The sequence below is a fragment of the Oculina patagonica genome, unplaced genomic scaffold, assembly GCF_052425735.1.
Source record: "Oculina patagonica isolate OP01 unplaced genomic scaffold, crgOcupat unplaced601, whole genome shotgun sequence".
Classification (NCBI taxonomy): Eukaryota; Metazoa; Cnidaria; class Anthozoa; order Scleractinia; family Oculinidae; genus Oculina; species Oculina patagonica.
The window spans coordinates 1-10,424 of NW_027558473.1; the positions used below are offsets into that span (position 1 = coordinate 1).

Here is a 10,424-nt window from a genome sequence, read left to right on the forward strand (position 1 = left end):
CCAATCTCGTTCCCAGAGTCCACGTTCCCCTTGACCAGCGGTCGGAAAACGAGGGACTCTGGGATAGAGTGTTTTCCGTGACAGGATTCTTGTCCTTCCGGTTAAACTGCGCAAGCGTAAGGGTCTTTGACAAAATGGCGTCTGCCTTGGAGAGTTTATTTCACGAAGCTATCGAGTTTTCGTTAGAAAAACAAGGTACACCCGAGCGAGACCTGAAGAAGGAACAGTATGATGCCATACGAGCAATAGGACGTGCTAGCTGTGTTGCCAACTGGATTTGGAAAATCGCTTATACGTCAAATGCTACCAGCGATTTTTGACTTCGTTCGAAGCGGCTGTGAGCCTGAAAAGCAAGATGCTGTTGTGCTAGTTGCGTCAACTCTAAGCTCACTAATGTGAGATCAACTGAAAAAGTTAGAAGCCTTTCTTAAAGTCTGCATGTCTGCATCCTGCAGAGTACCGAAGAAGATGAAGATGAACAGAAAATAACCATTCCGAAAACAATTGTTAATCACGGTAGTTTGATTTTTGCACATCCAGAGGTCTTCGTCAATATAAACAGGAAGGGGGCCAAAATGCTTAAAACAAAGGAGTTAAACAAGAAATTACAAGTTGTGGACGAGGCACACTTGGTTCTGCAATGGTATTTTTTCGTATTGTATATTTGTATTGTTTTTGTATATTGTTTGTTACAATGGTAGCAGGTTATTTTGCCTCATTGCCCTGTTCCCCGAAGTTTGTTGACCCCAATGAAATGAACATTGTGAAGAGTAATGTTTGAAAAATGTAATGATATTTAGCGATAAATATACTTGTACACTGGTAGACTACAGCACCAGTTTATATTCCTCGTTCTTTAAGCATGGTAGAGTGACTATATGTCAGCGAATACTTTGGGGTTTGGAGCGACTGTGCGAGGGGGCTGCATAACTTGCATCCATTGCAATACGTTTAACTATGTAGGACACTTGGTGACTGCTTTTACAATAAATAAGTGTTGATTGCTTTAATTTTTTATTGTTTTTTATTCTGCAGTTAATTGATCTATGACAACCTAAAATTACAGTGTGATTACTCACACCAAGGCCACCTGACAAACTTTTGTGCAAATTGATAATTGAAAACCTTGGATGTCAAAAATAGATGTCAACAAATTAGCAATGTAAGCAATCTGCACACAACAAAAGCAATAAATTTATGACCTTTGCCAATTTGAAAAGAAATTGCTTGGGTGCCCTTGGTTGGAGTAGTTGCATTGTAACATGTATATACAACATTATACACCAATAGAGTTATTTCTGATTCCACTCAATCTCTTTGCTTGACTTGTTTTGTGGAGTAATTATTGTTTCTTCAAAGTAGAGAATTCTTTTAAGATGTTGTGTCTTTTTTGGGAATAAAAAAGGTTTTCATAATTACCACTCAAATCAATTAATTTTGGTCAAGAGCTTAAAATTAACTAATAAATTTGTTGTCTATTCCAAGGTCCACATTCAGACCAGCATATGCAAAGATTGGATTTCTTACAAAATTATTTCCCTCAGTGCCAGTACTTGCACTAACTGGAACTGCCACAAGAGCTTGAATATCTGACACCTTGAGTCTTTTAAATCCAGTTCTCATTGAATGCAACGCAAACAGAGAAAACAATAATTTATTGGTGCCAATTGTTGCTGAGCAAAAATTAGAAAAACTGAATATGCTCCTCACCCTTATTTATGGAAACTTAGGAACCATTTCAGACTGCTTTGTTTTTTAGCCGATATCATGCACAGTATCCTGTCAGTGAAAAAAAAAAGAAAAGAATAGTCCATAAACTGGTGAATGGCACATCGAAGCACCAGGTTCTGTGTGACGGTGGCTTTTGGAATTGGAATTGACTGCAACAACATTCGTACAATAATTCACATTCACCATTGGGGTACCATATACAATAGAGGAATACTGCGAAGAAGACAACAGGGGAAGGGGGACTACCTAGTGAAAAAGAAGGGGTACTTAAATGAAAATTTGAATTAAAAGGATACCAATCTGGGCACGGCTTAAAAATGTTTATGTCTAGATTTTTTTATTTACCGGTACTTGCAATTAAAACACTAAATGAGGTCTTGGCAAATAAAAATACTGTTGTAATGTTGTTGTTCTGTATCAGGGTTTCAAGCTCCTATTTTTCCTATTTTTTGGCCTGCTTCCTTTTTTTCTCCTATTTTTTCATAAAAAATTCCTATTTTACCTTTTATTTTTTAGGGTATTTTACCAAGTTTATAGAAACATTTTAAAATAAATATTTGAGATAAAATTATAATAAAATGAACTTTGATACTGTTTTTAAAAATATTTCTTGCTGCTTATCTTTTTGCATTTTTAACAACTACATGTATATACTTAACTATTAAACCTTATTCCCTTACCACTTTTGAAGGGAAATTACAGGGTGCAAAGGAATTAAATCTCCCAGCTTGCCCCAGCCCTAGGTTAGTGGACACTAACTTCTTTGCATGCTGGAAAAGCACCCTGGGGAGGTGTTTGTAAATTAAATGCATTTTGTGAAGTACAGTGACATACCAAAACTAAGCCCTGGGCTTAATTTGCTTGACATCCTTCTCAAGTGTGCTTATTTTTGGGGAGGCCCTTTATACAGGGCTGAGGGAAGGGGGCTTACATTCTTAAAGAATATACTGCATCAAAATTTTTAGTTGCATACAACTCTCTAAGAGCTATCACTAGATATAACCACATGGACTTTTATTTGGGAGGGCTTAATACTACTGGAAGGATTTTTGCTTTTCAGTTTTGGGGCCCCTTTTTGGATTTTTAGGGTCCACAGTAATTTGGCATTATTATTATTATTGCTGATGAGTTGATATTGGTAGATTTTGCTCATATAGCAATGCCAGAGCATCAGGGCATGCGCTGGAAAAATCCAGTTCTTATTGCCTGTGGCAAGTAAATATTGCTCTTGGGCAAGTAAAAAAGAGCTTTGTTGTCTCAGTGGGCAAGTGAAATAACCCTCAGCAGTCTTATGATTTAGAGTGATGGTAAGAAATAATATTAAAGTGGGGGCAAGCAACAAAAACTGAAATTTTCTGGCCCACTAGGCAAGTGGATTTCACAACATTTTTCCTGCCCTGTTTATTTCTGTGAATTACATTGAGGATACAAAATATGTCATTCTGTCTTAAATATTAAATACAGAAGGGGGGCTGTTGGGATCTTGGTGGGGTGGGGGAAGGGTACTCAAACACATTTTGTATGCCCCAAGGTCCAAACTCCTACCCTTTCATTAAATATTTTTGACAGAAAACTCATGAAATCCCTTCACTTACATATACCTACAGCATGAAAAAGGTACCCCTTTTGGGTGGAGTCCCTCGAGAGTCCTCATGGGCCCGATGAGGATAAGAAGTAGTAAGTTTGGGTGGAGTCACTGTAGAGTCTGAGAATGTTAGAACATGGAGAAAGCTTTCTATTTTAGGGTGAGAATTCCTATTTTTTCCTATTTTTTTGCCACCGTCTTTCCTATTTTTTGAGTGTCATTTGTCACTTGACACCCTGCTGAATTAAACATAAGCAAGGTAAAAATCAATCATTCTGTTTTCCCTTTCATATTCCTCTGGGTCTATGCTTTTCCTTTGTTATTATTTTGATATGATAATTGACATGTCTTAATAATAATTTTGTGATACTGATTTTTCTTAATCCAGTTCATATCTTGCTCAAAAAGCAGAATTTCACCAGCAGAATGACTGCTGCCCAAAGTAGTGGACCATGATTGAAATTCAAATTAACCCGAGGCTACCCAATATAGCCAATAACTACCCTGAATACATTTTAAGCCCATGACATATAAATAGAGGGTGCAATAACAGAAATGATTTTATATTTTTGGGTTCAATTTTCTCTTTGGTTGCAAATGTTTCAACCAGTTTGATTTTTTTCCTTTGCAACAAGGATAATATAATCATTCCTCTGCTGATCAAGTTCAGACTAGCTCATAAGGGGACTTTGCATTTTCATACTTTAATACCAGTCAAATGACATTAGATCCTTCCTTACTGAGCTTACTCAGTTATTAAACTTGTAAAGAACAAAACTCAACATACTTACTAACTGCCATGATTTCCATGTCAGTTCCCTCAAGAACTGCTGATCTTCATACATTTTTTTGTTATTCAGCATAAAAACAACAGTTCATAAGGGTTAGTAACAATAAACACAACGTCTGGTCAATTTAATAAAGAACAGCTTTATTTAATATCAACTCAGATCAACTGTGTACAATATAAAGCAAAGTCAGACAATGAAATTTGAAAAGTTCACATCATTTTGCAACTTTACAAACCTCACTATTAGGTAGACCAGATTTTGCCGGTTTTAGCACTCCTTTGCTTGGTTCAGCGGCTGGAAGAGGCTGCATTGACTTTGGTAGAATTCTAATCTTGCTACCTACGTGAGACTCCGTCATTTCTTTATGTGCTACACCATTTAATTTACACTCGGGTTTGGTTGGATTAAAGCTGCATGTTATAGTTTTGTCTCGTTGCGGATTCATTTTCGATTCCTTTGCGTTTTCCTTGTTTTGCTCCACGTTCCTTTGCTGCAGAAGGACTTTCTTCAATCTTTTTCCCTCGGTCGTAAGCCTAATTTAGCTTTCTTGTTCGGTCCGTGACCTCTGCAAACTGCTTCGATCAGTCGGGTATTACAATTTCCACAAATCTTCCTTCGTCGCTTTCACTGACACTTAGACCTGTTACGTTCTCTATTACACTTATAAGGCTCTCACTTTCGGACTTAGATCCAAACAAATCAATTGGATGGCTAGCGAAGCTGGAATTGCAGCATCTACAAACGTGTTGTCGATCTGAAGGTCGGGGCACAGATTTCACAGGAGTTCTGTCCGCCATATTTTCCTGGTATTTTGAACTCGACACGAGAGCTTCTCTCTTGACGCGGCAAACTCTGAATAATCTGGGCACGAAAATTGTGCTTCTTTTCAACTTCCGGTTCAACTGAGCATGCTCAGCTTCTGCCAATGAAATGTCGCTCTCAAACACTCTATCCCAGAGTCCCTCGTTTTCCGACCGCTGGTCAAGGGGAACGTGGACTCTGGGAACGAGATTGCTGAATACCAAAAATGATATAGTGTTACGGTTTCGTGTCGTTTGCCAAGCAAGTGACAATAGCATCTTGAGATTCGCCCTTGGTGACTCAAAGGCGGAAGTTTGCCAGAAAGGCTCAATATAGATTTACATTCCTGGACCAAAAATTTGATAACAGAGCTGAAAAATAATATAGTGTTTTGGTTTCGTGTCGTTTGCCAAGCAAGTGACAATAGCATCTTGAAATTGGCCCTCAGTTAGGCCCGGTTCAGACGCCGTACTTTTCATGAGCCGAACTCAATTCGAATTTGGACCGACCCAAATTGACAAAAGTACGCCTCTTGATTCAGACGCCGTACTTTTTGGCCGTTCCGAGGCCGTTCCTAATACAGTTCCAATAAAACCAGTCAAAATACATTATAATAATTTATGAATTCGGATCGGTACATGAAAAGTACGGCGTCTGAATCAAAGCCGTTTCAAAGGCATTCCACAGGCGAAATTCTCGGCCAAGCCAGGCGGGAAGAACGGGTGAGCCGTTCCAAATTGAAATAGCCGTTCTAATTTGATTCAGACGCCGATCTTTTCATGTACTTAATTCAAGGAATTAGGTTCGGCTCATGAAAAGATCGGCGTCTGAACCGGGCCTTACTCTTAGACGGAAGTTCGCCAGAAAAGGTCAATATAGGTTTTCATTTCTGGAGCACAGCTGCTTTCGTATAAACTATTTTTACTACTAAGTAAATTTAGCGGTTTTTCTTTTGCTGCAAGTTTCAATGACTAGCAATTTTGGAGAAGTTTTCATGACTAGCCATTTTGGAGAAGTTTTCAGTTTACAGGATTTTTGACAACATGACGTCTTTAATGATATTAGTCTAGCACAGACGAAGTACCACTTTTTTGGAAAGGAAATAAAAGATATTCTTAGCCGATTGGTTTCGTTCTGATTGGTTAATTTAGCGTCTACTATTTGCCCATGGGTGTACACTGACGTATGCCTTCAACCTGAGCGCGCGCACTGATCTGATGCGACATGGCACTAGAAAGTGCCACTACTTCATGAGTTTTTACATATTTTCTTGATTTTCCTGTGCATTTGAAAAGCTAAACGTAAGAAAATCCATCTCTCCATATTGCTGAAAGACTATTAGGCATAAGGCACGTCTGAAATAATTGAAAAGTTTTTTTTTGGTTGTTTTTTTCTTTTAGGTTTTCATCAGCTTTTACGCGAGCACTACACGCATTTGTTTAAATGAGCGCACGCACTTTTACCTCAAAGAAACTGCAATGAATCGCCTAAAAGTTGTGCTATAAAACAAATGGTTAACGCCGTAACATGCCCTATTGAGTTACTTGGGAGGCTTGCTAAGCACTCAAGAAGCTAAAGTCACATCGGCTATCGCTTCGAACGACTCTTATCAGTCTTCTACGCTTCTTTCGTGCTTAGCAAACGCTATGGCGTTTATCATTTGTTATCGTAACATTTGATGCAGTCACATTCTTTAAATATGGCCAAGTTCAAACGCGATCAGAACAACATGTCCAGTGTAAATATCTGCCAAGTAGGTCAAGTAACTTTGACCAATAAGAAAGGCCGGAAATGGCCAGAACTACGGATATTGCGTGACAATATTTTAAGTATTTTTTGATTTTTATTTTTGAATGACGCATTTTAACACTCAAATATGCTTTGAAATGAATTTTAACACTCAAATATTTAAAATTTATTTTAAAGTATTTCTGAACCTGCAAAACTATCTAGGATTTCGCACACTGATTCAAAAGGCGTGTTGTCGAAATGTACCCCGTCGGATTTTCAACAAAGACTTCACGAGTACGTGAACGAATCTGGCGACGAGTTTTTCTTGAATCGCATAACTTTAGAAATACTTCCCCTAATCCTATTTTCTAATATTATGGTAATCCTATTTTCGCGGCATGCGCGCTAGAGAACTATTTCAAAGTCAGAGACCTTCAGCCACACATGTACTTCTCAGTGTGAATAGGTTGTCTGACATTTCCAGTTAATGACTAAAATTCTTACTGAGCGGACCTTTTTTTGGTTTCTCTTTACAAGGCACGGAGAAACAAGCAAGAAGGCACAATATCACAAATTCCGCAAATATGCCTTGCTTGGAAGTTACAATTCCAAGCTTCTTTGTTGTACTCGCGAGAGAAAACTGTTAAGCGCGGCTAAAAACCTCGCTCAGTTCGATAACCAACCAACATGAGAATTAATCTCACTATCTGGACTTTGCGATTCGATTCGATTATATTGGAAAGCCATAGAATAATGTAACCTTTTTGTAGCGTAGATGTGACATTGAAGGACTAAAGAGATTCAGGTCAAAGATTGAAGAGATTGGACGAAATAAGGATGCCCCAGACTGTTCACAACGTCTCTATTTGAACGCAAAAAAAAAAAAACGCGAGGGAAACGGCGAGCGCGAAACAGAGGGGGTAGGGAACGAGTGAAGCGCATCACACCTCCCGATTTGCGCTGGCATCCTGTTCTCTAGCACTTCTACAGAAAACGATCGAAAAAAAATACGAAAAATAGAGGGCTGTGACAGTCTAAGGATGCTCTAGTATAGCGCAGAAGATGGAAGTCTCTCTAGCTAGCTTACTAAGGACACTAGGGCGCTTGAAATATTGTTATTAATGTTTGTTTATTTATCGTTAGGCCATGGGCACGCCGCTTACCCAATGAGATGGTGCACAACGTCTGCTGCAGAGCAAAAGAAATGCATTGATTTCATACCTGAGTTGAAAAAAATTGCAAATGATTCCACACCTAGCTGTGTGCAGGCCGCCAATGCTATTGAGTGCATGAAGAAAATCCAAAATGGAGACGCTGATCTGATAACCCTGGACGGTGGTGAAATATATAAAGCAGGTAATGCTCAACAATTATTACTTGAAATATTAACGTATCTTATTTTTTTAAACTAGAGACTACGTTTTTAAAGAACGCCTTTATTACTAAAAAGGATCTACCACAAAAAGTGTCTCAGTCACCAATCTATGTAAATTATAACTGGGTGAATTTTTCTGTAGTAAAATTGGTAATAATATTGGTAAAAAAGCCCTTTCTCCAGGGAAACCTTATGTTACCACGACTATCACTTTGTCACGCAACGCTTTCCCCTGCCAGTAGCTACAATAGGAGTGTTGTGTGACATGTCAAATAACGGCATCTAAGCCGGGAAAGAAGCCTAACAACGTTATTTTTTTCGTTGTTTGTGACGTTGTTTTATTTTTTTAATATTTCAGGTAAAAAGTACGAGATGGTTCCCGTGGTCGCTGAAGATTATGGTTACGGGACAATTAGTTACTATGCTGTAGCAGTTGTGAAGAAGAGCAACAGCGATATTGATATCAGCAAACTGAAAGGCAAGAAGACATGTCACACTGGAGCCGGGAAGACCGCAGGTTGGATTGTGCCCATTGGAACCCTGTTGTCCAAGGGATACATGAAACAAGATTCCAGCTGTAATCCATACATATCAGCTGGCAAATATTTTAAGGAAAGCTGCGTACCGAGTAAGTCATAAGCGGTGAATTTTCGTTCGTAGTTTCACGTTTTTCATTTTCTTTTCACTTTCATAATTCATGTTACCGAGCTTACAATAGACGACTTATTGTGACGATAGCTATTTCGTTTCGATATTTCCTTAGCAGACAGATGTAGGCCCATGGGTCAATTACAGGAGGGGTCAAGAGAGAGCGCACGCGCGGGATGGGTGGGAGGGGTGGTGGTGGTGGTTATTACCGCTTTAATATACGTTTAATATACCCTAAGATGGTCAGTAAAGTTTTCTTTGTAATAGGCGTTACAGGCTTGTGGAAGAAATTGACATTAGAAGCTGTACTTTGTTTTAAGATATAAAAACCTCTAAATCTGCAGGACTAAAGCTGTTATCTCCCTCTCGTTTTCCAGAAATTTAATTGGTTTACCTTGTTTTCCAGATTGTACTAACATTATATGATTCAATAGAAACGTTTCGCGGTCTGTTCTGAATCCGTGAATTTGATTGGCTAAACCATCATTAGCGGTATTTCAGATTATTCGCCTGTAGAACTAGTGCTTGTATAATTGTAAATTGTACAAAGGAGTGGGCTCTCTTACCCCCACCCACCCCCGCCTCCAAGAAGCTTATACTGGCCCTTGATTTGGAATACGAAAACTTCGTCGTATTTCTTCGTTATAATTTCTGTGTTTTTATTTCTTGTGTTTACACCAGATGTCCAACTGTCAGCGTACGATCCCAAAGGAAATAACCCCGAGAACTTGTGTGCGTTGTGCCCAAGCGAATGTAAAAAGGAGGGGAACTACTCTGGTTATAGTGGAGCCTTCAAATGCATGGACGATGATGTTGGTGAGGTGGCGTTTGTTAAACACACCACAGTAAAGGACACTGCCAAGAAAGCGGTTACAAACTATCAATACCTGTGCAAAGATGGAAAAAGAGGAGGCACGTATTAAAGCACACAGTCTGAAACTAGTACTGACTGACTGACTGACTCGACTGACTGACTGACTGACTGACTCGACTGACTGACTGACTGACTGACTGACTGACTGACTGACTGAATGACTGACTGACTGACTGACTGAATGACTGACTGACTGACTGACTGAATGACTGACTGACTGACTGACTCACTCACTCACTCACTCACTCACTCACCGACTCGACTCGACTGACTGACTGACTGACTGACTGACTGACTGACTGACTGACTGACTGACATGACTGACTGACATGACTGGCTGGCTCGCTGGCTGGCTGACTGAGTGACTGACTGAATGAATGACTGACTGACTGACTGACTGACTGACTGACATGACTGACTGACATGACTGGCTGGCTCGCTGGCTGGCTGACTGAGTGACTGACTGAATGACTGACTGATTGACTGACTGACTGACTGACTGACTGACTGACTGACTGACTGACTCGACTGACTGACTGACTGACTGACTGACTGACTCGACTGACTGACTGACTGACTGACTGACTGACTGACTGACTGACTCGACTGACTGACTGACTGACTGACTGAATGACTGACTGACTGACTGACTGACTGACTGACTGACTCGACTGACTGACTGACTGACTGACTGACTGAATGACTGACTGACTGACTCACTCACTCACCGACTCGACTCGACTGACTGACTGACTGACTGACTGATTGACTGACTGACTGACTGAATGACTGACTGACTGACTGACTGACTGACTGACATGACTGGCTGGCTGGCTCGCTGGCTGGCTGGCTGACTGAGTGACTGACTGACTGACTGACTGATTGACT

General features: G+C 39.8%; 1 protein-coding gene across 1 annotated transcript; it reads left to right on the top strand.

Annotated features, from left to right (window-relative positions):
• Positions 1–134: 134 nt before the first annotated feature.
• On the top strand, positions 135–10,389 carry LOC144641001 (ovotransferrin-like). The gene is made up of 4 exons (XM_078500064.1): positions 135–252; positions 7,783–7,995; positions 8,373–8,642; positions 9,344–10,389. The coding sequence occupies exons 1-4, from the start codon at positions 135–137 to the stop codon at positions 9,583–9,585; spliced, it is 843 nt and encodes a 280-aa protein (XP_078356190.1). The 3' UTR covers positions 9,586–10,389.
• Positions 10,390–10,424: the final 35 nt, after the last annotated feature.

Coding starts and splice junctions, on each gene's coding strand:
- LOC144641001 (XM_078500064.1), top strand. CDS start 135: ATGGCGTCTGCCTTGGAGAGTTTATTTCACGAAGCTATCGAGTTTTCG. Junction 253..7,782: donor TGCCATACGAGCAATAGGAC/GTGCTAGCTGTG, acceptor ATTTATCGTTAG/GCCATGGGCACGCCGCTTAC. Junction 8,643..9,343: donor TAAGGAAAGCTGCGTACCGA/GTAAGTCATAAG, acceptor TGTTTACACCAG/ATGTCCAACTGTCAGCGTAC.